The sequence below is a fragment of the Calonectris borealis genome, chromosome 12 (genome assembly GCF_964195595.1).
Source record: "Calonectris borealis chromosome 12, bCalBor7.hap1.2, whole genome shotgun sequence".
Taxonomy (NCBI): domain Eukaryota; kingdom Metazoa; phylum Chordata; class Aves; order Procellariiformes; family Procellariidae; genus Calonectris; species Calonectris borealis.
The window spans coordinates 21,847,087-21,874,841 of record NC_134323.1 but is presented as its reverse complement, the minus strand read 5'-3'; the positions used below and the strand labels follow the sequence as shown (position 1 = coordinate 21,874,841).

The window sequence follows — 27,755 nt, the reverse complement described above, 5'->3', positions numbered from 1 at the left end:
GGTGCCACATGTCCCCCCCCTGCAGCCCAGTTGCAGTGAGTGGGGGTCCCGAGGATGTCCCCATGGGGAAGGTGAGCAGGACCCCAAGGGAAGGCTGCTGCCTGCCCCGCACCTCCTGCCCGCGGCGGGCTGGGGGCAAAGCCGTGCTGCGCCGGGGGGGGCTGCGGGGCCGTGGACTGGACTTTCGCCCCCCTCGCAGGCCAACCTGCCGCTGCTGCAGCGGGAGCTGCTGCACTGCGCCCGCATGGCCAAGCAGACCCCGGCCCAGTACCTGGCCCAGCACGAGCAGCTGCTGCTGGACGCCAACGCCTCCTCTCCCATCGACTCCTCCGAGCTGCTCCTGGAGGTGGGCGAGAGCGGCAAGAGGAGGACGCCAGACAGGTGCGAGCCGAGGGGGGCACATGGGGTGTTTTTTCGGGGACACAACCCTGCCACCCCCCTCCCCGGGGCACCGGTGCCCGGCGGGGACCGACCTCCTCTCCTCCACCCAGGACCAAAGAGAACGGTTTGGACCGAGACCCTCTGCACCCCGAGCACCTCAGCAAGCGGCCGTGCACCATGAGCCCGGCGCAGCGCTACAGCCCCAGCAACGGGCTGAGCCACCCGCCCAACGGGCTGGGGCACCCCCCCGCCGCCCCCCCCCTGCCCCAGCACTACCGCCTGGAGGACATGGCCATGGCGCACCACTACCGCGACGCCTACCGCCACCCCGACCCCCGGGAGCTCCGCGAGCGCCAGCGACCCGCCGGTGAGTGCTGGCACCCCCACGGGGCTGGGGGGGCGGGCAGGGGGCTGGGGACCTCCCCCCCCAAAGGAGAGGGGTGCTGCAGGGGGCTGACCCCCGCCCCGCGCTTGCCTTGCAGCGGTGCACGGGACGCGGCAGGAGGAGGTGATCGACCACCGGCTCACCGACCGGGAGTGGGCGGAGGAGTGGAAACACCTCAACAACGTACGTAGTGCCCCCCCGGCCATCCCACGGCGTGTCCCCCTCCCCGCTTTGCCCTCCATCCCCGCCGTGTCCCCCCCAGGGCTTTTCTCCCGAGCACCCTCGGCTCCCCGCAGCCAGAGCGGCACAGCGGCCCCGGCACAGCCCGGCATAGCCCAAATCCCCGCCCCGCGCCAGGCACCGCAGCCCCCCAGCTGCTTGCGGCAGAGCCCCCCCACCCTGACGTTGCCCCCCCGCAGCTGCTGAACTGCATCATGGACATGGTGGAGAAGACGCGCCGGTCGCTGACGGTGCTGCGGCGGTGCCAGGAGGCCGACCGCGAGGAGCTCAACCACTGGATCCGGCGCTACAGCGACGCCGAGGACATGAAGAAAGGCAGCCCCCCCTCCGCCCGCCCCCACAACAGCTCCTCCGCCTCCGAAGCACCCCAGTTAGGTATTGACCCCCGGGGCCGCGGGGTGCGTTCGGGGGGGCTGCGCCCCTCTCCGGGGTGCCCGTGCTGTTCCCCCGGGGGTCCGGCGCTGCCGGCGGGTGGGTTCGAAGAGGACGGCATCTCCTAACGGCATCGCCCCCTCTCCTTCGCAGACGCGCACCGGGAGTTCGCGCCGCGGCCCCTCTCCGGGTACATGCCGGAGGAGATCTGGAGGAAGGCTGGTGAGTGCGGGGCGGGCACCGGCACCCATCGGTGTGCCGAGCTCGCAGGGTCTCTGCCCCATCCCCTCCCTGCACCGCGTCAGGGTGCCAGCGGGGCTGGAGGGGGTCGGGGTGGGTTTGCGGCGCGGGGTGGATGCTCGCAGCCCTCCCGTGGTGCTGCTGCAGAGGGGGATGCGCGGAGCCGGGGTGCCGGCACACCCAAGTGGCACGCTCAGCCACCTTCCTTCCAGAAGAAGCTGTGAACGAGGTGAAGCGTCAGGCCATGTCCGAGCTGCAGAAAGCCGTGTCAGACGCCGAGCGGAAAGCCCACGAGCTGATCACGACGGAGCGAGCCAAGATGGAGCGAGCCCTGGCCGAGGCCAAGCGCCAGGCTTCCGAGGACGCCCTGACCGTCATCAATCAGCAGGAGGACTCGAGCGAGGTGGGGGCCGGCGGGGGCGAGCCGGGGGGGACAGGGTTGGTGGCAGCACGAGCGTTTGGGACCTGCTCCTTCTGCAATTAAGTTTGCAGCGTCTGTGCATGTGAGCGTGGGTACCGGGGGGCTGCAGCCATGCCACGGGATGGGAAGAAGAGGGAATTTCTTGCATCGAGCTGGGGATGGGGTGCATGGTCCAGGATGGGGGGAGCACAGTCTGGGATGGGGATGCATAGTCCAGGATGGGGATGCATGGTCCAGGATGATGCGCATGGTCTGGGATGGGGATGCATGGTCCAGGATGATGCGCATGGTCTGGGATGGGGATGATGGTCCAGGATGATGCGCATGGTCTGGGATGGGGATGCATGGTCCGGGATGGGGTGCATGGTCTGGGATGCAGGTGCATGGTCTGGGATGTGCATGGTCCACAATGGGGATGTATGGTCCAGGATGGGGGGGGCATGGTCCAGGATAGGGGTGCGCAGTCCAGGATGGGGGTGCATGGTCTGGGATGCGGGTGCACAGTCTGGGATGATGGAGTGCATCGTCTGGGATGGGGATGCACGATCCGGGGCTGAGGTTTGGCTTTGCATCCCCGCAGAGCTGCTGGAACTGCGGGCGCAAAGCGAGCGAGACCTGCAGCGGCTGCAACACCGCCCGCTACTGCGGCTCCTTCTGCCAGCACAAGGATTGGGAGAAGCACCACCACGTCTGCGGGCAGACTCTGCAAGGGCTGCCGGCCCCCACCGCCCCCGCCGCCGGCGTGGGGCTGCCGCCGGGCCCGGGCCAGCCCGACGGGGTGGCCACCATCGCCAGCAGCCCCAGCGAGACGGGCTCGGCGGCCGCCTCCCGCGCCGGCACGCCGGCCACCCCGGCTCCGCTGGAGAGCGCGTCCCGCTGAGCCGCCCTCGGACTGCCGCCGCCGCCGCCGCCGCTGCTACCACCGCTCTCCAAAAGACACGGACTGCACTCGATGCAATTCCTCAGCTACCTGACTCGTGTGACCTCCGAAACGACCTCTCTAGCTCTCACAACTAATCCTCACGGATCCTCAAACTGGGCTTTAAGTGGAGTTAAGGCAAATACCGATCCTCTCTGTTCTCTCTTCAGTCTTTGTTTTGGCTTTTTTTGGTTGGTTTTCTATCGGTTGGGGGATTGTGGTTTGGGTTTTTGTTGGTTTTTTTGGTTTTTTTCCTTTTTTTCTTTCCGGATGAGGGATTTGGCTGCAGCCTCGCCACGCACTGACGTGGGGAGAGGCCGGCCCGGCCCCGGCCCGCATCGGCGCTGCCGAGGGGCTCGCTTGCAGGAGGAAAGAAACTTCTTTTCTTCGTCTCTCTCTTCCTCTTTTTTTTTTTTTTTGTAAAAAAAAAAATAAAATAAAAAAGAAAACGTCGGACTCTTTGGCTTTAAGTAAGAAATTGTAAAAAAGGGAAAAAAAAGAAAAAAAAAAAAAGAAAAATCCAAAAACCAGACGACGCCAAGTCAAGCCGCGTGACGGACGCTCACCTGTAACTACCTTGCTAGCTAGCCAAGAACAGACCAGACTCACCTCTGCTCCAAAGGAAATCCAAAACCAAGGAAGATCCAAACGTCTCTCCACTGCCAAAGTTCGTTTCGTTCTGTTGTCGCTTCCTTCCCTTCCCCGCAAGGATGGACGGACGCAGCCCCGGGGCTTTAAAGAGTTTCTATTAAAATAAAGCAAAAAAAAAAAAAAAAGGTTTTTTTTTTTTTAAAAAGCAAGCCCCCGAGGCGTGGGGGGGAGATGGTGGCCGAGAGCCGCCCGGGTGGGCGCAGCCGGAGCCGGCACGTCTCTACCTCTGCCCGCCGCCACCCTGGAAAAAGAGAATGAAAACAGAGATTAAAAGCCAGATTTTGGTTTTCTCCCTTCCCGAAGCCGTCGGGGGCCGCCTGCGGCCGGACCCCCCCAGCCCCTCGCTGCCGGGCTGCTCCCACACCCGCCTCGGATTTATTTTGCAAGGATTTTTAAGAGGAAAAAGGAAAGGAAAGGAAAGCGAGCGCCACCTCCTTCCCGGCCGAGGAGGCAGCCAAGGACGATGTTGATTATTTTGTATTTCTCGCATCGTTGTACAAAGCGCAGAGGACGGGAGTGCAATACGGAAAGTCCCCCGGCTCCGAGAGGAGGGAAGCCCCGCGCGGGGCAGGAGTGCTGTACGCTAATGTGAATGTAAATAGTGTTTTGCAGAGGTCCAAAAAATAATAATAATAATAATGATAGTGATAATAATAAGAGACATTTGCCAAATAAAAGATGATGAGAACCCGCTGGAGGCTGTGGCGTGGGGGAGCGAGGCTGGCCGGAGGCGAAGAGAAGTCGTGTGCTCGATAGGAGCTGTAGTTTTTCCGCATTTGCAAAAACCATCCTGTGTGTTTTCTGTAGGGGAGGAAGAGGAGGGAAGGGCTTGGGGCCGGGGCCGTTGTGTTGCCAGTCACCCAGGGGCCCGGCTGCTGGCGCTGCCTTCGCAGCTGCCTCCTGCGACGGCTGCGCCGTGCCATGCCGTGCCGTGCCGTGCCGCGCCGTGCCATGCCGTGCCGTGCCGCGCCGTGCCGTGCCGCGCCGTGCCGCGCCGTGCCGCGCTGCAGCAGAGCTTGGTGCACGGGGCACGCCCGAGGCGACATTACCAGCCCCGTGCCACCAGCACTGAGCCTTGTGCAGCTTTGTGCACCCCGAGGCCTCGGTGCATCCCCAGGGGGCCGTTCTGTGCACCCCAAGGCTTTGGTGCAACCCTTGGGGGGGATGTCTGTGTACCCCCAGATGTTGCTGCATCCCCTTGGGGGATTCCTGTACACCCCGAGACCTTGGTCCATCCCCCTGGGGGGGTTCTATGCACCTCAAGGCTTCGGTGCTTCCCCCCCGAGGGGCTTCTGTGCACCCCAAGACCTCAGTGCATCCCCCTGGGGGGCTTGCTGTGCACCCCAAGGCTTCAGTGCATCCCCCCTGGGGGGTTTCTGTGCACCCCAAGACCTTGGTGCATCCCCCTGGGGGGTTTCTGTGTACCCCGAGACCTCGGTGCATCCCCCAGGGGGTTTCTGTGCACCTCAAGGCTTTGGTGCATCCCCCTGAGGGGTTTCTGTGCACCCCGAGACCTCGGTGCATCCCCCCTAGGGGGTTTCTGTGCACCCTGAGACCTCGGTGCATCCCCCCTAGGGGGTTTCTGTGCACCCCGAGACCTCAGTGCATCCCCCCTAGGGGGTTTCTCTGCACCCCGAGGCTGGGAGCTTTGCCAGGTGCCCCTCAAGTGACTGTTCACTTTATTTATGGTGTGACATATGTAATATTGTCTATTTTTCTTACGTTTCCTGAGAAGAGGTAATATATAAGAGTATTGCAGATGCACCTGCTGCGGAGCCGCCTGCTCTCCCGGGTGTCCACCCCCTCCCTGCCCTTCCCGCCACGCGTGTCCCCGCGTGTCCCCACGTGCCCCCGGCCCCGCTCCGCGCCGGGGCTCTGCCTCTCTACCTCCGCCTCGCCGGGAAACCGCGGACGAGAGCATTTCCATGGAGTCTGCTCTCGTTTCCACTCCCTTCTGTTTTGCGCTTTTTTTAATTATTATTTTCTTCTTTTTTTTTTTTTTGAATAATAATAAAAATACCCTACAGAACCTTGCATTAAAACCAAAAGCCGAGGGAGGGAGGGGACGGGTGCCGTGGCGCTAGCAGACGTCCAAACCAGAACGACAGCTTTAAAGTGTAATATTTCCCAAAAATTAGTGATGCAGGAGGATGGCAGCGGCGGTGCGGCCGTGGGACCGGAGTGACGTGGCCATGGAGGGGGCCGTGGTGGCCAGGGAAGTGCTGGCCGAAGCGGCAGGCGCTTCCGCAGGGTTTTGCTCCCAAATGGTGTTGGGGTGTGCAGGGGCCCAGGGGACACGTGCCCTGTGCCATGCCCGAGCCATGTCCTTTGGTGGCTTTGTGGCATCTGGGAGATGGCAGACGGATGAGCCGCGTGGTGCTGGCGCAGCCTGGCCAGGGGGTAGGGACACCCCGGTGGCTGTGGGGCAGCTCGGGGACACGGGGTGCCGGCGTGGCCAGATTGGGTCCCCGTGGCTGCCCACAGCTCCCCTTCTTGGGTTTCCTCCCCCGCATCGTGGCTGGGGCTGGGGGACGGTGTGGTGGCATGGGGACAGCCTGCCCGAGGTCCCAGTCCCTGTGGGGAGGCAGAGCCTGGGGCGCTGGGTGCTGGGTGCTGGGTGCTGGCTGCAGCTGCAGGCTGAGGAGGTGGCAGGAGAGACATGGCTCTCCTCTGGCACCGAGCGTGGCACCGGGGCCCCATCCCCGGCGGGCGAGGGTCTCTCCAGCTCCTTCCTTGCCTTCCCAACCCGAAATCCCAGCTGAAACCAAAGTCCCGCATCCTGGCGAGGCTGGGCACCCCAGAGCGGGGGTCCCACACCTGCCTGGGCTTTGCTCCATCACTGCTGGAGCCCCCCACACCCCCCCCCAGCCTCTCCTCACCCTCCTCCTCTGGGGCCTGCCGGGGTCCCCCCTTCTCCTCGGGGTGCCCCCCTGGATCCCAGTGGGTTTGAGGTCAAGATGCCACCTTGTTCCCAGGTCCCAGGCACTGTGCTGGGGTGTCCCTGCCGCGGTTGCAGCCCCGGGGGCTCCGCTGATGCCACGGAACGCCATGGCCCCAGGAGGGAGGTGTCGTGGGCCGTCCCCCCTCGCTCACGGCTGCGCGGGCAGCACCGTTCTCTGGTCCTGTGCGGGGCTGAGCCCTGCCCGCGTTACCCTGCCAGCCCTGGGGACGGGGACACCGGGGCACGGGGGTCCCCGGAGGGCTGGAAAGCAGAGCCCCCCGCCAGGGCCGGGTGGGCACGGGGGCAGCCTGCCCTGCCCTGCCGCGTGGGTTTTGGGGGCCAGCCGAGAGAGGTGACGTGGTAGGACTTTCCTTCGGCATGCTGTCCCCCCCTTGCTGTTTCCCGCTTTCTCTAAGTGTACTGTATGTTTGACCTGTGAAAGATGTAAACTTTATGATTCAGGTTATGTCTGTTCTTAACTCTGTATCTGTGTAATAAAGACAATTTAATATCAACCAGAGGCTCCATGGCCTGGGCTTGTGCTGGGTGCCCTCGCCCCCCTCTCCCGGCAGCGCCCCGCACCCCATGCCCCCAACCCTGGGGGGGTTCATTATAGCCCTGGGGTCGGTCCCTGCCCCACGTCCGGGGGGGGTGAGGAGAGGTGTCCGCAGTGGGGGACATTCATGGTCGTCCCCAGGGAACCCAAAGGGATCTCCCCTCCCTGCTGCAGACGCTGCACCCCCTCGGGGTGCCCCGCTGCTCCCCCTGTGCCTGGGGCAGCTGCTGAGAGCTGGCTGCGGTCCCCAGCACCACCAGCGGGGTCGGTGGACAAGGAGGGCCGAGGGGGTGTCCCTAAAATCGGGGGACCGTGCCCCCGCCCCGCCACACGTGTCGACCTCCCCAGGGCACACGCGTGTCCCCGGCCGCCCCCGGGACTCGAACCCGCCGCCACAGGGTCACGGTCGGGCGGGGCCGCCTCCCCCGCCCTGCCGGCACGGGGCGGGGCCTGGCGGCGCGCCCTGCCCTGATTGGCCCCTGATGTATGAAAGTGGCGCGCCGGCGGGAGAGGCGCACGTGGTGGCGGGAGATCCGCACGTGGCGCCGCTCCGCTGGTCCCGCCGGCTCCGCGGAGGAAGCGCAGCATGTCCGGGGGCCGGGCGAGGTGGGTCCGGGGCGGCGGGGAGGGGGGAAACCGGGACGGGGCCCCGCTCGGTGACAGGCGCTGAGGCTCTCCGGGCTGGAGCCGGGTCGGCTTCCCACTCACGGTGGCAGAGTTTGTCCCTCTGTGGGCTGAAGCCAAGAGCCCGGGGCTGAAAGGGTGCGGGCTTGCCTTTGCTAGGGTGGGGGCTCCCTGCCGCTCCCTCTGTGCAGCCTGGGAGCTCTGCTAGTGGAGCAGGTCCTGCCTCCTCTTCCCCTTCCCTGCCAGCAGGCTGTGATGCTTGTGCCTGTTTTTTTTCACCCAAGGGAAGCTGCTTCCAGGTCCCCTCTGCAGCCCCCTGAGCTGGGAAGTGGCTCGATATGAACTGGAGACCTTTTGGTAGCCCTTACTCCTGCAGTTCTGGGGTCTTGCTGCAAGCCTGCCTGCAGCACTGAGAGCAAACTGCTTCGGTGGCACCTGTTCCTCCTTCTGCTGGAAGCGCCCTTAAAGCCTTTGCCTGGCTGGCGTTCTGCTTTAGGTTCTATGTTGAATGGCTGTTTGTTTGTTAAATGGCTTTTTGCCCCTGTTCCCGCCCAGTCCTCTCTTCCTGGACACTTCAGGGATCTGGTGGCAGGACCCGCCGTCCCTGGCAGCAGTGGAGGCGCCCTGGGACGTGACAGAGATGGCAGCTCTGCGGAAGGCTGCAGTTGATGGCTCTGACCTGAGCCACCTGGAGGGGGACAGCGCGAAGGAGCTGGCTGTGCCGGACCCGGTGAGTGCCTGGCTGAGTGGGGAATCAATTTTCCCTGTTTCTCTAAGGAAATGGGAAACTTTCTATACCTCTCTTCAAGCGCTTCCAAAAATTAAGAAGAATAATAATAATCTTGGGCCCCTGATGTTAAAATCCCTGAGCTGGGAAGCTGGAAATTGAATTGTCGCTCTCCTGCTGCTGAGATGTCTGCCTGGCTGAGCGAGAGTAAATGGCTCCTGTTCGTCACCAGCTTAAATCTCCAGTTCCCTCCGGCAGCTCTGGTGCTGCTGGGGCCTCTCTGCTGCAGCACACGCTGCTTCGCAGGCAAGCACGGGAAAGGAAACGTTTCCTTGTTGTTTCTCCCCAGTGGAGCTTGGAGCTGAACCCCCCTTTTGTGGGACAGGCTGTTGTCCCCAGCAGCCAGCCCACCCTTGTCCCCAGCCTGGGAGGGCACTGCGTGGAGCTGCATGCTGTGCTGCACTGCAACGTCCCAGCCCAGGGTGGGGAGCGGGGTCGGGGTGTCCCTGCTCTGCATGCTGCTCACACAAGTCTTGGTTTGGGTTTCAGGAGCTGGAGGCCATCAAAGCCAGAGTGCGAGAGATGGAGAAAGAGGATGAGAGGCTGAAGGAGTTGCAGCTGGAAGCTGAGAGCCGCCTCATCACGAGCTTGGAGGCAGGTACGGGCCGTCCCCGGGTGCTGCTGTCCCCCCCCAGGGACACCTCTGGGGCACAGGGTGGCGATCGGAGCCAGAGCACGTGGCTCTGCCTCTCCTGGCAGCCTGGGGCTGGACATGTGAGGTGGGTGAGGGGTGGGGTCCCAGGGATGGCGTGGTGCTAATCTGCTCTTACCTCCTACCTGTGCAGGCCAAGTTGCAGTAAATTAATTTAATTAAATTTAATTCAATTAAGTGATTGAGTTTAGCACCAACAGCCCCAGTAGAGCAGTCGGGGTGAAGAGAGAGGGGGTAAGTGGGTGGAGGAGGAGGCAGCAGTAGTGTGGGGATTTGGGTATGCCCGGACACGTGCGGGGACCCGGGAGCTTTGCAGTGTGTCAGCTCGGTGGCGGCCGTGCTGGGGGCAGACCTGCACGGGCAGACGTCCCTCTGCAGGAGGGCTCCTGCGACTCCCTCCAGCGTGACAAAGCAGCCCTCGTCTCTGCAGGTCTCTTCCCAAAGACAATGGAGGAGAAGATGGAGGTTGACCAGCGATCCATCTATGTGGGCAACGTAAGTGGGAGGCCCTGGGGCAGAGCCCACCTCGCTGCTCCTTGCCCAGCTGGGTGTGTGTCCGAGATCCCTAGCACGGGGCCCATCCGCCCCCCACCGAAGGCTGGCTGGTCCCATCCCGAATGCTTCTCCTCTGCCCAGCCCAGACTGGGAATGTGGCTCAGCATCTGCCCGTGATCCTCAGCCACTTGCAGATAATCTGTTGCAAGTGTCAGCTCCCCAAAATACCCCGCTGGAAGCTGCGGGTCGTGCAGCATTGCGTGTTCCTTCAAAGCCGGGGGGGCTGTCTCTTGGATTTGGGTTTCCAGGCTGGAAGGGTCTCCTGAACCTCAGGAGACGGTGAGGCTGTGGTGGCAAGGTGTGACTGGGGTCAGCCGGGCCCTTTGTCTCCCATGATGGTGTGCGAATGCAGACCCACGAGCCGGGGGGCTGGCTGGTGGCACTGGAGGGGCTGGGACTGTCATTGCAGGTGGACTATGGGGGCACGGCGGAAGAGCTGGAGTCTCACTTCAACAGCTGCGGGCAGGTCAACCGAGTGACCATCCTCTGCGACAAGTTCTCGGGGCATCCCAAAGGGTCAGCGCTGTGTGCAGGGGCTGCGGTTGGGGTGTCGAGGGCGCTGCCCTGTGCTCCCCGGCCTTTGGGAGCAGCGGGGTGTCCCTGGGGCTCTGCTCACCCCGTCGCCTTGCAGGTACGCCTACATCGAGTTTGAAGAGAAGAGCTCCGTGAAGGCTGCGGTGGAGCTGGACGAGAGTGTGTTCAGAGGCCGTGTCATTAAGGTAGGAGCTGGATGAGGCCCCGGGCTGGTGCATCCATCCATCCCTCCCAGCCCCACGTGCATGGGGCTGTGCTGAACCCCGGTGCTGGCAGCACCGCCGGAGCCACCTCCTGCCTTCCAGGTGCTGCCCAAGAGGACCAACATGCCGGGCATCAGCACTACCGACCGCGGGGGCTACCGGGGCCGCTTCCAAGCCCGGGGAGGGCTGGCCCAGTGGGGAGGCTACTACAGAGGGCAGCACCCAAGGGTGCGAGGGAGGACGTACAGGTGAGCAGCCAGGCGGGGGGTTTCCTTGTGTATTTGGGTCAAGATCCTTGTGGAGCAGGGTGTCCCCAGGGTGGGGGTAACTGCCCCTTGCTCTGGCTGTGCTCAGCCTCTCAGCTTTGAACCTCCCACCCTGGCACAGACAGGAGGATGGAGAAGGGCTCCAGCAGGAGCACCCTCCTGGAGACCCGTGCTAGAAATGTCTCCTGCCCCTCGCGTGCTGTTAGCATCACCCTGGTGTCTGTGGGGTCGGCAGGAGCCTGGTGGCTGGTCTGGCTGGGACACGGCCACCTCGGGGGGACTGTGGGCAGCCGAGATGGGGAAGGACCGAAGTGAGCAGCCAGCGATGGCATGGCAGACCCATCCCCGCTGCTGTCCCGGTATCCCTCGCGTCCCCAGCACAGGCCTGGAGCTGTTCCCCGGCACGCCTCCCGCTGCTCGTGCATCCCTGAGCTCGCTGCAGATTAGCTTCAATGATCCCGCGGCCCCTTCGGCACTGTAGGAGGAAGCGGGGGGGAGCTTTGGGGGTGGAAGAAACACCTGGAAACTCGCTGCTGTCCCCCCATCCCTGCAGGGGCTTCAGGGGTGATGGGTGGGCATCACAGTCCCGACCTGACGGGTCCCAGAGCCGTGCCTGGCTTTGGGGCTCCCCGTCCCTTGGGGGTACGCTGGGTTCAGTCTGGGTTAGCTGGGGCAGAAGGGTGAGTCCCAGCTCTTGGAGGGGCAGGTAGCTGTGCTTTCTGGCATCTCAGCTGAGCAGTGCCCCGTGCTTTAGGATGCTGGTTTTGTTCTTGTTTAGGGGTCGGGCAAGGCTGCTGCCCTGGTATTTTCCATACTAGAAAGGACTGGACTGCCCTGGTGATGCTGATGGGACTGAAATGAGGAGATGGGATTGGAGAGATTTAAAAATATACCTACCCAAGCCAAAAAAGATTAATTTTAAAATGCCATCTGCCTGGCCGTGAGGATTACTGGTGAGTGCTGGGCTGCAGGAGGGAAGACTGGATCCGCTCCACCTGCACATCGGCCGGATCCCTGCTGTGTCCCAGGAGGGGCTCACCTTAGGTTTGCTTAGGGGATTGCGTTTTCATCGAGAACAGTCTCATTCCAGAGAACACCCTAACCTGGGAAGGGAAGAGCTTTCCCAGACAATCAAGTCTCATCCTCATCCCATAGAAAAGGGCTGTACTGGGGGTTTGGTGTAAACCTGGTTTGGCTTTCAGCTGTCCAAATGCCCTACACAGGGGTGGACCTGTCCTGCTCGGCCTGTGAAGCACCCTCAGCTTTGCCGGCTCTTTCTACAGGAGCTGGATGTTGCTTTCTCTTGCCCATAAGAAGATCCTAAAGACCTTTCCAAAGACTCTTTTCTTCTCCAGATCAGTAGAGAAAGTCTTGGGTTGCAGCTCTGGACCTGACTGCTGGGGAGCTTTTCCGTAACGCCGTCAGCCTTGTGGATTTCTGACCTTGCTCTTGGGAAGAGGATGGAGCCTAGGAATGCGTTTGGGGTCTGGTTTTTAGCTCGCTGCTGCTGTTATACATCCAACAACCAGGAGAGGGGAAAAAACATCCCTTGCTGTTTCTCTGGAAGCCTTTGTATCTCTGGTGGTTAAACAAGACCTGGGTGTCACAAAACCCTTCCCCCCTTTCATTTCAGAAGTCAAGAACTTACCCCCTCCTGCTTTTATTCCAAAGTTACAGGGATCAAAGGGTGCTGCCAACTCATCATTTTACTTCATTTCTAGCAGTAGCAGTATTACAAAATCATCCCCACTGTTGCAAATTTGGTCTGATCTTCCTCTTTACTCCTGTCACCACTCCTTCTCCAGATCCCTGTTTGGGGATGGTGTGAGCCCAGCTGAACTAGAGGGTCAGGACCGAAGCGCACCACGGGAGCTGGGTCCTGGGGAACAAGCGCTGCCTGGCACATCCCCTTCCTGCTGATCTTGTGTTTATGAGCTCTGAAACCGCTCGTTTTTAAAGGAAAAACTTTGTGTTAAAAGAGGCAGGCTGCGAACACCAGCAGACAGCGTTGCTGTGTGAAGTTCTGCATTGAAATCAGTTTTATTACATAATTCTCACGCTAATCTTTTGGGATCCTTGGTTAGGATTCCTCTAACCCAGATGCAACAGATGCGACTGACTCCTAAAGCAGCTTTTCACAGCTCAGGGGGCATTGCCAGGCTAAAAATCCCACTGATTTTTTTTTTTCCCTCCCCTTAAAATCTCAGGATTTTTTTAAAGCTTGGGGCCTTAACTCTTCATGTTGTGTTGATCTTGCACTTTGCCCAGTGTGGACTGTGCTGCTGAGGCTGGCCTTGATCCAAGCTACCCTTAGGCTTACACTATAAAACCGGCTTTTTCTAGGACTTTAAACTTTCCATTTAGTAGCTTTGTAAATTCTTGAGACTTAATTTTTAACAAAAACTACTTTGGGGTGTTCAGACTGTCTTATGGAAGAGGAAATGCTGAGCTCCTGTCTCATCAAGTGAAAAGAGTGAAGATTTTTATATGAAGATGTTTCAGAATAGCAGTGTACAGCTGTGCCTTGTTTAGATGGTGGGAGAGGCTCAAACACTTTCATCTCCCATTATTTGACAGGTTGTTGTTGATTAACTGTATTTAAGTTCTGTTTGAGAAAGTACTGTATATGTCACTTATTTTTAAAATAAATGATCCTGCTGTGTGAACTTCATCTGCAGTGAGACTGCGCTGGCTGTGAGCTGACACTCTGCGCTGACCTGGCTTTCTCCTGGCTTCTTGTATCCTTTGGAGCTGTGCAGCTATTTTTTTATTATTATTATTTTTAGCTATGTTTTATGTATTTTTAACTGATTAGGTGCTTGAAGCACAGACTGCTGCCTGTGGGGCAGGAAAGATTCTGAGTGGAGGTGTGTGGGAAGCACCGAGGGCTGCTCAGTGCTTATGCCTGCCTGCGTTACCTCTGCTGAACTTGCTATAGCTGCCCGGCCTCGCGTAGTGCGAGTGTGCTGCACAAGCGATTAAGAAGCTGGGATGCTTTTCTAGTCTAGCTTGTATTTTTTCTATATAAATATCTGCTATTGATTTGGTAGTCTTTAATTAGAACAGTAGGGAGCTGCAGGGGGAGGAGATGCTAATAGAGATTAGTTTGGGATGAGCCAGGCAGCTGTGCAATCCTGATGTCTTAATCTCTTGGTGTGGATTTATCCCAGCTGCGCTACCTGTGCTCCCTGACCGGGGCTACCAATGCTGTTAAGTGTTCTGACCTGTCTGAAGGAGCTGCAAAGTGGTAACAGCGAATGCTGTCAAATGTGAGTCGCCCAGGAAGGCAAGATCAGTGCAGGGCTTGATGGGGTTCGAGGTGGTGCTTTGAGACCAGCCGTTTGCTGTCTGCCAGGGCTTTCTCAAGTACATCGTGGCTGGGGTTGTAGAGAAACCCGGAGCCTTCGGCTGACTTGCAGTTTTCCCTTTCCAAGAACTAATGGAGTGAGTACATACAGATCTGAGTGCTCCCAGCTAAGGAAAAACAGGACAAGGAGCCCAAGTATGTTTGAAATAAGCGTTGCTTGTGATGTTCCTGTCAGAATGAAGTCCTGAGCAGCAGTGAAGGGGGCTGGCAAAGAGCAAAAGGACTGCTGTTGATGTGCTGCTCCTGCTTCAGAGGAACTGCTCTGAAGCACCAGTACTTCTGAGGAACAGTGTCACTATCTGTGCCTCTCAGCTGACTGAAATCTAGGCTGACCCTAATAATAATCTCTTAGGTGTCTCTTGTGCAGCTGTGCTTGCTCTAATCACAAGCACAGCAGGAACTGCTGTTTTTACACAAAGCCCAATTTCTACAGAAACATCTGAGTTGCACAGAGGCACAGCTGCACACGTTTCTGTAGGGAACGAACCTCCCGACACAGCTGACCTTCCTGAAGGAAGAGCTGGCTCTCACATGTTACCTGAAGGCATAAAGCTGAACAGTGACTTCTGGGCTATACTCAGGTTTGCTAGAGTAGAAATGCATGCAGACCTTGCAGATGTCATGTTTATTTTACATAGAATAAATTTAAAATATTACACAGAATGAAGAGAATATATACATCACTTTGTAGACATACTGCTGTACATAGGGAATGTTCTCAACACTTGCATGAGAAGGGGTAGAGCCTCAGCACACCTGCATCATCATGGAGTTCACCATATTATCAAAAGCCCTAGAAAAGGAAATGAACACAGAACATTAAAGGAAGCAGCTCGTTCTGCACATCAGATCTCTTGTAACAAAACCAATGGCTAACAATGCCTCTTACTGGTTAACAAGCTGGCTTTCCGCAGGCTGAATACATGGTTTCACTCTTTAACTACAGTATGCTCCATTGAGTAAATAATGACTTTTAATTAAGCTGAAGTAAGGACAGGTCTTATGCTGGCTGTAGACCTGCCTCAGCAAAGTGTAAAAGAAATTGTTCTTCCCTCGGTAATAGAAACTCTTGACATTGTTAACATTCCCTATGAGATTCCAGATGAGAAGTGGGGGGCACCAGCCCTCACACGTGAGGAATTACGCATGCTGAATGCCCATCTGTCCTTACCCAAGGATAAGTCCAGGACAAGTGCAGTTGTTCACTCTGTTTAACTTGCTCTATTTATCTATGTTTATGCTCATATTTGCCTATGAAACAGGTAACTTTTTCTCCCCAAGAAATTACTTTTCTTGAGCCAATGTTTCTAACACCAGTTCTGAGGTGGAGTGAGAATTCAGTGTAACTTCTCATGAGACTTATCAGAGTTTTCTGTTATGCAGTAATGGCCCAAAGACAACACAGCTGTTCTCCATTTAGGCAGTTAGAGCATGCACATCTGAACTGGCCAACCACAGGGGTTATGCTCTTGGCCCTATTACATCATAGGTACGCTGCAAGTTCCGGAAAGATGACAAAGATCAGAAAGATCAGCATGGTCAACCCACTTACCTGGACTGGATACGGTCCCCAGGGTTATAAAAAGGGTTACACATTATGTCTGTATATGAATTATGCAGCTTTCGGAACATCTGAAAAGGGATTGTAGTTTAATTAATTTTTTTTGCTTCTCAGCACTTTATGAATAAGCGGAAGTAGCAAAAACACTGATGTGGCAAGTTGTGCTCTGATTTCCTGCACTTACACTGCGGATCTCATTGTCTCGAAGTGCTGTGTTTGAAGAATCCACCACCATAACAAACTTCACCTTCGAATTTGTCACGTAGCCGTATCTGTGCAGCTGTTAAGGCATGTGCTTCTGACACACCAGAGCCTGGCAAAGCAACTAAAACAGGCTGGAATGCACTCAAAGAAACAAGTTGAGAAGAAACATCATGTTCTTGCTGCACCCAGCACATAACTGGGACTAGATGAGGTAAGCAAGACAGTAGATTGCAGGAACTGTATCCCCTTTCTACCTGACTTCTCCCATCTTTGATAACTCCAGGTCAAGCTTGCTCCTACACTGGCCGGTAAGGCATGCCTTGCAATTTCAGAAGCAGCCTCCCGCTAGCTATTTTGGTGAGGGTTTCTCTCTTCTTAAGAACCATTTCAATGACACAGCCACTTTATTTATTCTTGTTTGGGAGACCACAATCAGAAACCTGGAGATCTGCTAGTATCAGGCAGTGTGACTGACCTGAGACTTCAAAAATTAACCACCAGTTTATGAAAACCCAGAAATCATGTCTGCTGATAACTTCCCTCTGCGGGATTCAGAGAAAAATCCAAAGAAAGTTCGAAAGATCAACTTTGTGACTTAAAAGCACTGGCGCAGCTGTGGCTGTGGAGTACAGATTTTAGAGAAATCAGACCACATGCCTGGGATTTAGGTACTTGACCAGAGACACCTTCATACTCCTGCTACTTTCACTGGTGTTAGTAAAGAGTCTAAGCTTTGTTCTAGTCACAGTGAACTGTTTTAGCTAAGCAAGGAGTAAAGCACCCAGTTTATGAAAGGTGAAGTCTAGCTGCACCAGGCACTAGTCACACGTTGCACTCCCTCATGTAGGCTAAAGGTAAATTTTTCCACCACCTGGTTGGGCAACGAAGCAGCTGCTGAACTGACCAAGGCACCAAACCTGAACCTCTGCGTGACAAACTGGTCAGTGAACAAGTCTGTACATTGTCTGCTGATGTCTTTAACGTGGCACCAGGTAGGAAGAGAGGTTTCCCACAGAGAACCCCTCACAAGAAAGATCCCATAAATACATGCCGGCATGGCAAAAGGCATCAGAAAGATACACCTTGTAGTCTTCAGTGGGGTAGAGGAGCCCTAGGTACAGTTCCCTCTGATCTACAAGAGCCTTGCCCATCGCAGAGATCTTTTCATCCACGACATCGAGGGAAGTGTGCACAGTGTAGTGGAACTTCAGCTCGTTTTCGGTTGGAACGCTCCGGATGTAGAGGGGATAGTTCTGAGGAGGAGAACAAATAACACTAACTAGGACTGGCCACTTCTCTGTGTAAGTGACAGCTGATGCCCCGATGGTGCTTTTACGCTAAGCATTGCTGCTGTCAGAAGTAAGCTATTTTAACCATTTTACGTTTGCAGCCATCGCAGCACAGCCCCCCCTTTACACCTTGCAGCGCTTGTGGAACAGATCAGTCTCCATACACCAGTGGCAAGAGAATAATTTGCGCAGGCACTGCACAAGGCTGAGGCCCCACCACCGCTCCACCTGCCCCCCTCAGCTCATCAAAAAACCCCTCTCCTGGCAGCAGGTCAGCAGGACACCCTCGCACCGCCCCTGCCCTGGTCCCAGCCTGCTCCTGCCCAGCCCACTTCAACTTCCAGTCTCTGTCCTGTTCCCCCCATATCTGCCAAGGCTCTGCCCCACTCCCCGCACCCCCGCTCAGGCCCCACAACCTGAGACCCTGTCCCTCACCACCACCCCACAACCCCACCCGGCCCCACAGCCCCAGTCCTGCTCCCCTCCTCACTCCTGCTCAGGCCCCACTCAGATCCCATGACCCCACCTGACTCCACTCATTCCCCACGGCCCCACTCAGGCCCCACGACCCCACCTGGCGCCACTGCCCCACCAGGCCCCACGGCCCCACTCAGGCCCCATGACCCCACCTGGCCCCACGGCCCCACTCAAGCCCCATGACCCCACCTGGCCCCACTCAGGCCCCACAACCCGAGGCCCAGCCCCGCTCCCCTCACCCCCGCCCCACCTCCTTGGCGATCACGGCGATGCACACCGCCATCTTGTCTCCGCCTCCGCCGTCCCCCGCCCCGCCCCGCCCCTCCCGCGCGTCACGTGAGGCGGGGGGCGCTCACGTGACGCGCGGCGGGCGCGCGGGGCGGCGGTTGCCATGGCGAGGGCGGTGCTGGTGCCCCTCTGCCTGTGCTGGGCCCTGGGCCCCGCCGCGGCCTCCGCGCCGCCCAACCTCCTCCTCCTCCTCATGGACGACGTGAGTGGGGCTGGGGGGGGTCCCCGGGGACGGGACACTTGTCACTGGGAGAGGGGCCAGGGGCCCGTGTCACTTTGGGGGGGGGGGGGGGTGTGACACTGAGGGGGCCGTTAGGGTGGAGGGAGGGGACGTTGGTCACCGGGGAGGGGGGCTTGTTTGTGACCAAGAAGGGGGCTGGGTGCCTGTCCCCAGGGCAGGGCTTGGGTTCCTGGGAAGGGGTCGGTGTGGATGAGGGAAATTGGGGCCTCCATAGCGTGCTTGTCATCGGGGTGGGAGCAAGGCACTTGTGGTGAGGCTGGCGGAGGGGGTCCCGTGGTGGCCCACCCTCTCCCAGGCCCTGGCGATGGGTGCTCAGCAGGGCATGGTTTGAGCACCAGCGCCTTGTGGGCAGGGCTGCTGTCAGAACCGTTCTGCCAATGTCTGGGAAATTTGTTTGGGGTGCGTGTACGGCACGTCAGAGATGCTGTGGTGGTTGTCCCTGAGCTCGCGGGAGCTTCATGGTGCATGAAGCATGGCTGGGTCCAAAGCTGTACTGGTGCCGAGGCAGAGGTCTTTAAATAGAAGTTTCATCAAGCTGGCTCCCCGTGAGCCTTATCCTGCAAATTACTCTTTCTGGACATCCTCCTAAGTGCACATCAAGGGCCATTTTTGGGCCTGGCAAGACGTGTGTTTTGAGAGCGTGTCTTGAGCATTTATTTGCTACTTTGTGCTCCCTCGAGCTCTGTCTCACTGACTCCTATGGAGCAGAGCTCTCCCTGATGTGCATGATCCTCCCTAGGTCGCAGTTTCCAGGTTCACACATCATCCCTTCCAGGTGGCGTGGCCTCCGTGTTCAGCCGTGTGCTACATCTATTCCCTTTGTCGGCAGGCCAGCGCCTGCGCGACAGCACGTGAACAGGGTCTGTACCGTGATTCATGGTCAGTCTTCAGCACAGTGATTCAGGCGCAGCTCACGGGTTGATGTGGTGATCTGGAAAAGTTTGATTGAAATAAACAGGAATATTTGAATAAGTTAGTACTTACTCTGAAAGCCCTCATCCTCGGTTGCTTTCTTTCTCGAGTCCTTTCCAGATTTTGTGTAAAAAGTGGTGAAGAAATGTAAGGAAGGCCCAGGCCCGCATATTCCTGCCCTGCCCCTCCTTCAGGGCAGAGCTGCCCTAGGTCACCTGCACTAGAGACACTGCACACAAACCTCTCGTTATTCCTTGTGTGTGGATGTCCTGCTGAAAACAAATGAGACTTCTCAGATCTATAAAGTCAAGCCCGTATGCAAGTCTTTTGGAATTGGTGCTTACACACCTACATATCTTATCTAGAAGTCTAATCATCTTATCTATCAGTCCATTCATAATGACGGAGCAATTAACTCCACAGTCCTTGGCAAAGGATTCCACCGGCTGGTAAATGTTGAAAAACAGGGTGTCTTGGTGATTTTCAAACGTTGAAGTTAAAGCTTCTGAAGTTAAAGCTTGGGTTTGTAGCGTACAAAAATAATTGTTGCAATATCTTCTAATACGAGCGATGGATGTAGTTGTAGTGGTGCTGAATAAGGTGCATCTACAAGTGTAGATAAAGGAACTCCAATACATTTCAGGAGATGTTTTAGAAACCCAAACCTGCCTCCTGAAAAACTAAACAAGAAGAAAACTAATTCCGCTAATTTTTGCTCTCTGAACTGGGGGGGCAGGGAAAGGCAATAAATCATTAAAGAGCGGAAATAATCACAGATTTTTTTCCAACTGAAAGTCTTTTCACTTTTGCACCCCGTAGTGGTCTTAGCCACATGGGTAAGGAAATATATTCATTTCCAACACGTTCAAGTTGCTGCCATCTTCTTCTTCTGATTCTTTTCTAATCTTTTCATGTCATCTTTCAGGTGTGTTTGTAGTAGAAATGCGTTTTGTGCCATTTTAAGCTACTCAAAAAGCTAATGAGGGTGGGTATGTGACTCAAGGGTGGGCAAGCTCTTATCGCCTGCTTGGCTCAGTTCTGCCAATTCAACATGACTGTTGTTTTCATAGTGTTTCTACATTCCTGTACAAGATAATTACCTTGTAAGCCTAGTTTTTCTGGCTAGTTGAGCCTCCGGCAGTCCATCTCAATTTTCCATTCAGGAATATTTCCCCCCAAGCTGGCATTTGTAATTTTGAAGATGAAAGCTCCTTGGGACAGTGATTATCCCTCTCTAGAAGTGTTGGTACGGCATGAGACATGATGAGGCACAGATTCTGACTGGAGCTTCTGTGAACTATTTATTTATTTAATATGCTGTTCATTAAAAATACATCTCCGTGGTCTTTTTTCCTTTGATCCTTCGGTAACTTCTGTGACTCTGTCACTGTGTGTGAATTAGAGCAACTTGATGTTCTTTTTTTCTTTCTTCCTTGATGATAAAGATACTGAAGAATCAAGAACTCGCAGGTGATCCTGTTGAATCCATTTTAATTCCACAGCCTAGTGTTAGCTGGTACCGTTTAATTGTTCCTCACTCAGCCCTCAACAGCCGGCTCTGCAGCTCTCCAACAATTTTCTTTTCCAAACTGCACCACTGCAGTGTAAATGTTAGACTCTCAAATGGGACCAGACAGATGGTTTTCTAAAGATCTCGATACATTACGCCCTCCGTATCAGTTGCTCACCTGATACGCATCTGTATTAAAGAAAGCTATTGCCTTTTTTAAAGCATAATATAATCTCCAGCAACCATGGTGCCTAATTGCTCATTAAATTGTTCCCTTCTAGAACCTTCTGTTTTAAGTCACTTTTATTTGTATTCTTACCAGTAATAGTTTTCAGCAATGAATGTAGACATTGTGATGGTAATTTTACGGTTCTCCTGGTGTGTGACCTCTCTGAATTAGGAAGAAGACACAGGGTGAAACCACTGTCTTGCAAATAAGCAGACTGACATATGACGCCTCTGGCAGGTTTCTCTCCAGAGCTTGCTTTTAAAATAAACACTTTCTCTCTTTTCCTGCAGCATTGCTTTTGAGTTTAGACCTTTTCCTTGCATTTCTAGTTAGGTATACGCAGATGGATGGATAGATAGATAGACGCAGCTGGCTGAGATGGAGTCCTGCGGTCAGTGGTCCAATACAAAGACACGTAGCCAGGGAGTGAAGGGTCAGACTTTGCAGCTGTACAACACTGAGCATTTCATGTGTAACTTCCTTTTCCTCCCTGCTACGTGTGCGCTTGCCAGTCTTCAGCACTTGAGCAGGAGTGAAGGCATTAGGATTCTTACCCAGTTCTGCTACAAGTGTTTTAATGCCTGTTAGCATGTCATTTAATCTCACGCGTGCCTCGGTTTCCCACTTGCCAATGAAAACCGTAATAGTTCCCTGCTTCACAGGGTTGGGGAAGATCATTTTATCATGTTTGTGAAGTACTCCCTAAATAAGGAGATGAGCGCTATAAAGATTTAGAAATGAAGGGATACAATAAAAGTGTTACGTGGGCCCAGAAGCATTGTCGTTGTGGGAGAGTAAAAGCACTTTTACATCATTCGGTGTGTTCTTTTTACAGATGGGTTGGGGTGATTTGGGAGCTTTTGGAGAGCCTTCTAAGGAAACTCCTAACTTAGACCAGATGGCTTCAGAAGGGATGCTTTTCCTGGATTTTTATACTGCCAACCCCCTCTGTTCTCCGTGTAAGTAAATTTGAGTTTTAAACTAGCATATAAGCATGCCACCTTCTGAGAAGATTGGGATGTTTGCCAGCATCTGACATGAACTAGCAAACCAAACTAGTGATTACCCTCAGGGCAGAATTTGGATTTGGAGATTTGATCTTGCATTTTGCTCCCTTTTTATTTACGTTTTGATTGGAAAACCTACAATCTTTGGTTCATACAAAGCAGTGCTTTAGTGATCAAATCAGTCCAGCTAAAGGATTTTTTAAAACATTCTGGTTTAGTATTCTAGCCTCAGTCATTGCATTTTTTTCATCTTTCTTTTTTTGGGATAAACAGACAAAGTGGTATCTAATTGTTGCTGAACATAGTTTGTACATAGTTTGTCTGATTCCATTGGCTTTGGTGAGACTTTCATGCAAGGAATGGCAGCAGGTTGTGTCTTGCTTTTGACCCTGGTGGCTTGCAAGATTCTTGGGGAAGGGACAAGAGATAAAAGAAACATTTGGGTCTGGGAGATGCAGATATTTTTATCCTTATTGGTTTTTCTGTGGGGTGGGGTTTTTTTTCTTTCTTTTTTCCTCCAACCTAATTGGCAGCCAAGAACTGAAACAAAAATGAGGAACAGGGGCTTTTTATTTGGGCTTTCGTTTCAGATATAATTTGTCAGTGTGCTGATGACGTCCTTGCTCAGAAAAGGCATTTAAAATATGCTGAAGTCCTGCTAAGTCCAGTGGTGGTACTGAATATGCATAAAGTTAAACGTCTGTTTAAATGTTTCCTGCAGTCAGGACCTGACTTTTATTGTCAAAGCTGGACAGCTCTTTCTTCACTATTACGTGACTTCTATTCAGGCAAGCTTGAAAACTTAGCCTTAAGCATGTTATCAGTTTTTGTTATGATTTCCTCTTACATATATATGTCAGGTATTCCTTTTAGAATTACTGAGATAGGAGGGCTGCTACACTGATTATTGAAAGTAATTACTCTTCAGCAGTGGACAATTTAATAGAGGGGCCAAATTTCAGTTGGGTTTGTCCTGGAATAACTCAAATGGTGTCGTGTCAGAGCCTGGATATCTCCATGGCTCACTGGAGAGGGGAGTTGCTGCTTGTTCTAATGTGAGTGATCTTAGTAGCTGGCTGTGGCAGAAGGACACTGACATGGTTCAGTCAGTGCACTGTCCTCAGCCTTAATATGTTAACATTAATATTAAGCAGAGAATGCATGTAAAATGAAATGTTTTTTGTTGTTATTTGCAGCAAGGGCAGCACTGTTGACAGGCCGTCTCCCAGTGAGGAATGGTTTTTACACCACGAATGCACACGCCAGAAACGGTATGGGCTTCATTCCTGATTTGCCTTCCTCTCTTGATTTCCCTCTGCGCTTTGTAGGAAGTTTTGCTTTGAATAAAGGCTTGGCTCGGTGATCTTCCCCTATGGATCTTCCAGAGTGGCACAAAAAGATTACCGTGTTAACTGCTGGTAATAAGCGTGAAATTTATTGCTTCCTCCTCATCAAGCAGAAAACCTCCTCAAATTAAGAGACGTAAACAAGGCTGGTTGATCCATTTGCTTCTGCTGGCTGAGAAGTGTTTCCTCTGGGCAGCCTAATTGGTGTCTGGTGAAAGAAAGTCACGTGGGGTGTATGTTAACACCCAGAGTAAAGAACAAACTGCTTACAGTTTTATTCAGCAGCCAGTTTTCTAACCATTTCAGCCTTGGCAGTTTTATAGTGCTGTCGTGCCCATGGTGCTTCCGGGGAAGATTAACAGTTCATAACATTTCTGGGTTGATTTTGGTTCCAGCGTGACAGACACCACGTAAGACCATGCATGCTTGGGCAAGAATCAGCAGCTACGTACTGATTCACACTGTGTATCAGCAAGCGTGCTTGGCTATCTCTGACCTCACCAAAGTCACACCTTAGATTCTCAAGGGCCAGACAGCCGTGGACTGTGAGAGACATATAATTTCTTTCAGCTCTTGCAGCCTGAGCAAGTTTATAAATTATTTGATTTAGGAAAAAAATGCCTCCATTTTAGAAAATATAAAGCAAATTTGCAAGAGTAAAGGCAACTCCAGTGCACACCTAAAGCACTTGCTTTCTTTATGACCCCCCCTTTCAAGGGTCTCGCCTTCATTCTGTGATGGCAGCCCCCTTTGTTATTGGCTGTGGTGTCCGAGTGGTTGGAGATCTCCCTTTGATCTCTCTGAATCAATTTCTTCTCTTCATCTCGTGGCCTGAGAGGACTTCCAAGGTGTGATATTGCTGGGATTTCAAACGAATTGCTATTTCTGACCCAGTAACAGTGCTTCTAACAATGGGTAGCCATGAGCTGTTTAATATTTGTAAGAGTCAGAAAGATTTTTTTGTTTGTTTTACGCAGCATACACGCCACAGGATATAGTAGGAGGAATCCCAGATTCTGAATTACTGCTTCCAGAGTTGCTGAAGAAAGCTGGCTACATCAATAAGATCATTGGCAAATGGTAAACTTATTTTAAGATCTCTTGCTTTGAGATTTCAGTATGTGTGTGTATGTATTGTGAAGGAGCAGCAGAACAACCAGAACTGCAGGAAGAAAACTGTTCTGAAGCTCAGATGTTCCAGCTTTTGAAATCTGTGGTGGATCTTCCCCCCTGCTGTGATCAATTTCTGAAGTGAGTGTTACCATTACAAGTACATACATGTATCTTCATACAAAGAGTTGCAGGGGTTTTTAGGTATATATATGTATTTATAAACCCTTCAACTCTTTGTGCTTTCATCCATGTATTGCACTACTTAATTTAATCAAAAAACACCAAGATGTTCTGTTGGAACTTGCCTTGAGCACCTACGTGCTTTTCATCTTTGGCCCCTGCTATATGTTGGTTTTTTTTGTTAATAGAGTAGACTGAATTGTGAAAGCTTCTTTTTGGGGGGGTAGAAGTGTGTGGTATAGAAATAGAGATGCAGACATCTCCAGGGCTACATTGAAGATTGTTCATCAAGTGTAGAAGGTCAGGGTGGATAGGAACAGGCTTGATCGGGATAGTTGATGCTAAGTGTTTTAAAAGACCCAGAGGGCTGATCCAATGCTCTGTGAATATTGTCCTTTGACTTTATGGACTTTCATGGAAGTACAGTATAATCTTTGTAGAGGATATACAAGAACTTCTGAAAAACAATGTTTTGTGATGTCTGCGAAGAATTGGAAGGGAGAAGCCTCAAAGATATTCAGATCAAACAGGCACGGTGGAATTAACCGTGTAGTAGTTGAAACTGGTGCATTTGTAACATTCGAATTTCAAATGTGCTTGTGGGCTGTAATGGAATCCCATGGAGTCTGGGGATCTCTGAACAGTTGATTCACAGTTTGGAACAGTGCTGTAATAAATAAATGCATAATTAGCAACTTCAAAACTACATAGACACCAGAGAAGTACCGCTTGGTTAACAGAGTAATTGTTAATGAAGAGACTTCGGACAGGAGTAGTATCAGGGGGATACTGCTTAGGAAAGTAATGCGATACAATTTATTTAACAGTTTCGTTAACAAGTTAGAGAAGAGTGAGTTTGAATTGTGGTCAGATTCACCGGTGCTGCTGAAATTGGAGAGAAAGCAAACTAACCTAAGACAGTGAATTATTTATTACCACAAATCCAAACTGCAGAGTGGCCGTGAAGAATCGGATCAGTGGGCTGAATGCAATAAGATGCAGTTCAGTGCTAATAAATGTAAATTCATACACCCAGGGAAAAGAAATAAACAACGCAAATACAGATTGGTTCCAGGCAGTTATTTGGAAAACAGCAGATCTGGAAGGACCTGCAGCTGTTAGCAAGAAGCAGACTAAATATGAATGTGCAGTGCACTATTGTTGTGCACCCAAGAACTGTTACCCTGGACTAGACTAGGGAGTGATACTGTACAGCAGCAGTCTCTATCAGTTGTGCATACCACCTGCTTCCTAGAAAGGTGTAAAGAAATGCAAAGTACAGTAGTTAAATTGGAGTCTCATCCTAGCCACACATAGAATTTTAGGGCTTTTAAAGATTTTTTAAGTTTTCCAGTAGAAGATTTTTATATCCTTTCAACATCCCTTCTAAAAACTTTTCAGGGTGTCTTCTAACAGTAAGTTCCACAGTTTAATTATATGTTGCAAGTCAAGTGTTTTCCATGACCGGTTTAGAATTTGTTGCATTTCATTAAACATCTCTATTTTTTGTGATGCAAAAGGGAGAGAATAATCAGCATCTCAGTAATCATTTGATACCTTTTTCAAGTCTCTTCCTCTGTAAGTTCTCTTAGGGCTTTCTTAGAATAAAATACTTTTTCATATCCCCTGTGGTAGAAACAGCTAGGAATAGCTTTGTGTTATCGTGTACATAAATGAGGAAGGGGTAGAATCCTGCAGGTCAGACTTACAGTTTTAGTTACATCATCAAGATATGATCATAGCTGGAATGATCACTGTTTTCTGTTATAACTCATTTTGGAATGAGCTCAGAATAACACCATGGATCATTTTACTTCAGGCATTTTATGCCCCTTATGTTCAGAAAGTGTGCAGAGGGTGATGGCACAAAATGGGCAGGTTGCAGATGCAGGCTTGTGAGTGGAAGCTGGAATGATTAAATAAACATTAAGCTACAAAGATCTCCTTTAGAGACTGGGAGAGGATGGGCATTCTGTATATTCAACATAGTACAAATGAAGGAGAATTTGCAGTACAGAAATTGGAGATTGGAGAGGAGCTTCATCTTGAAGTTAAGGATGGAGAATTTTCAAACTACATAGTAGAATGGAGCTGTCATCAGGAGTAGCTAAATGTGTTTTGTGTTCACATCTGAACGTAAAGAACTCATTCTCATTTACATTCAGGTCTCTCTGTACCATTTTGACAGCATGAATACTCCATAAAGGGAATGCAGATATAATGGTACATTTCATGAGCTTTACCTTGTGTTTTTATAGCTTAGTGGTAAGTGGATCTTAGCTTAGATCTTGTCATAGATCAGAATCCTTAAGTAAAACATTATGTGCGTCTTTGCAATGGCTTTGGGCAGTGTAGTCCATCAGTACAGATCATCAAGACAGCGTGAGGGAAGATACCAACAGAAGGAAATTACGGAAGACAAAGGTTGGACAGTAGACTAATATGTAAGCACTGGAGTGAGTGTGCGTGGATGTGCTTGCAACAAGTATGAGAAAGATCAAGACAATGCTCTGCAGTCATTTATTTGATTAAAATGCTTGAAGTTGTTCTTCTTAGGCAAAGATTGTTTTCTTGCATGCCATTCTGATGAGATTATTATTTGCTGCTTTGCAGTAGAATTTTAACCCATCTGTTTCTTTTGTTCCTAGGCATCTGGGTCACAGGCCCCAGTTCCACCCCCTGAAGCATGGGTTTGATGAATGGTTTGGATCCCCGAACTGCCATTTTGGACCTTTTGATAACAGAGCGCTCCCCAACATCCCTGTGTATAGAGACTGGGAAATGATTGGCAGGTAATTCAGCTACTTGCCTGGTAATGTTATTTGCTTTGCTTTCCCTGCTGATATTACAGTGCTGCAAGATAAGTGCTAGCGTGGCAAACCCATTTCAGTGAAAAGGGGTTGGCAAAACAGCAGCTGCTTCAGAATCGGATTTACAGGCTCTGTTGGATGGGCAGCGATCTACAGGTACTTCACCCTGTGCAGAGGACTTTATAGCGTGTCAAGCATTGGGAATATCCTGCCTCGTATATGATCTGAGATGGTTACTATGGGTTGCCCTGACTGTCCTGCCGTTCAGCAGTAAGCCAGTGCAGGAAAGATGCTTGTAAAAGTTAATGAAACACATGAACAGCCCTTCTGGATCAGGCCCAAGGCCCACTTAATCCATCTGCAATGACCACTGGTAGTGAATGCTTATAGAAAGGGTATAAGAAAACAGATACGTGGAATGGTCGTTCTCTTGTATGGTTGTCCACCTTCCTAAACTGAAGGTTGTGTCCAGATCTTTAATAGCCACTGTCTTA

The 27,755-nt window shown here is 52.9% G+C and overlaps 4 protein-coding genes across 14 annotated transcripts in view; 3 read left to right on the top strand and 1 right to left on the bottom strand.

The window, feature by feature from the left end:
* Positions 1–5,607, top strand: part of LOC142087402 (protein CBFA2T3) — a 305,429-nt gene extending 299,822 nt beyond the window's left edge. For 6 of the 7 annotated variants that reach the window (XM_075161626.1, XM_075161627.1, XM_075161628.1 and 3 more), the window contains 7 exons: positions 200–381; positions 492–748; positions 864–949; positions 1,186–1,381; positions 1,532–1,600; positions 1,831–2,021; positions 2,620–5,607. In XM_075161626.1, the coding sequence (XP_075017727.1) occupies positions 200–381; positions 492–748; positions 864–949; positions 1,186–1,381; positions 1,532–1,600; positions 1,831–2,021; positions 2,620–2,919 (1,281 nt within the window). In that variant the 3' untranslated portion in view covers positions 2,920–5,607. The remainder of the gene's footprint in view (positions 1–199; positions 382–491; positions 749–863; positions 950–1,185; positions 1,382–1,531; positions 1,601–1,830; positions 2,022–2,619) is intronic. The other variant, XR_012675443.1, reaches the window with a different exon arrangement.
* A 2,631-nt stretch (positions 5,608–8,238) lies between these two features.
* Positions 8,239–14,571, top strand: PABPN1L (PABPN1 like, cytoplasmic). Its single transcript, XM_075161390.1, has 7 exons — positions 8,239–8,460; positions 9,007–9,115; positions 9,600–9,664; positions 10,134–10,240; positions 10,356–10,443; positions 10,564–10,709; positions 11,506–14,571. Exons 1-7 carry the CDS (start codon positions 8,239–8,241, stop codon positions 11,543–11,545), a joined length of 777 nt encoding a protein of 258 aa, XP_075017491.1. The 3' UTR covers positions 11,546–14,571.
* A 133-nt stretch (positions 14,572–14,704) lies between these two features.
* TRAPPC2L (trafficking protein particle complex subunit 2L) lies at positions 14,705–18,033 on the bottom strand. The gene is given in 6 exon segments (XM_075161662.1): positions 14,705–14,887; positions 15,647–15,726; positions 15,840–15,927; positions 16,940–17,112; positions 17,876–17,950; positions 17,953–18,033. Coding segments are annotated over 6 exon segments (528 nt in total). The 5' UTR covers positions 18,019–18,033; the 3' UTR covers positions 14,705–14,841.
* Positions 15,921–27,755, top strand: part of GALNS (galactosamine (N-acetyl)-6-sulfatase) — a 50,666-nt gene continuing 38,831 nt past the window's right edge. For 2 of the 5 annotated variants that reach the window (XM_075161651.1, XM_075161652.1), the window contains exons 1-5: positions 18,010–18,115; positions 21,641–21,764; positions 23,009–23,083; positions 24,136–24,238; positions 27,100–27,243. In XM_075161651.1, the coding sequence (XP_075017752.1) occupies positions 18,017–18,115; positions 21,641–21,764; positions 23,009–23,083; positions 24,136–24,238; positions 27,100–27,243 (545 nt within the window). In that variant the 5' untranslated portion in view covers positions 18,010–18,016. Of the gene's footprint in view, positions 16,071–17,271; positions 17,420–18,009; positions 18,116–21,640; positions 21,765–23,008; positions 23,084–24,135; positions 24,239–24,301; positions 24,410–27,099; positions 27,244–27,755 lie in introns of those variants that run through there. The other 3 variants (XM_075161653.1, XM_075161654.1, XM_075161655.1) reach the window with 3 other exon arrangements.

What these genes read in the sequence shown, in the direction of transcription:
- PABPN1L (XM_075161390.1), top strand. Translation starts at nt 8,239, where the DNA reads ATGGCTGTTTGTTTGTTAAATGGCTTTTTGCCCCTGTTCCCGCCCAGT. An exon ending in TTCTCGGGGCATCCCAAAGG is followed by an intron (nt 10,241 to 10,355) that starts GTCAGCGCTGTG and finishes GTCGCCTTGCAG; the next exon opens with GTACGCCTACATCGAGTTTG. An exon ending in TCAGAGGCCGTGTCATTAAG is followed by an intron (nt 10,444 to 10,563) that starts GTAGGAGCTGGA and finishes CCTGCCTTCCAG; the next exon opens with GTGCTGCCCAAGAGGACCAA.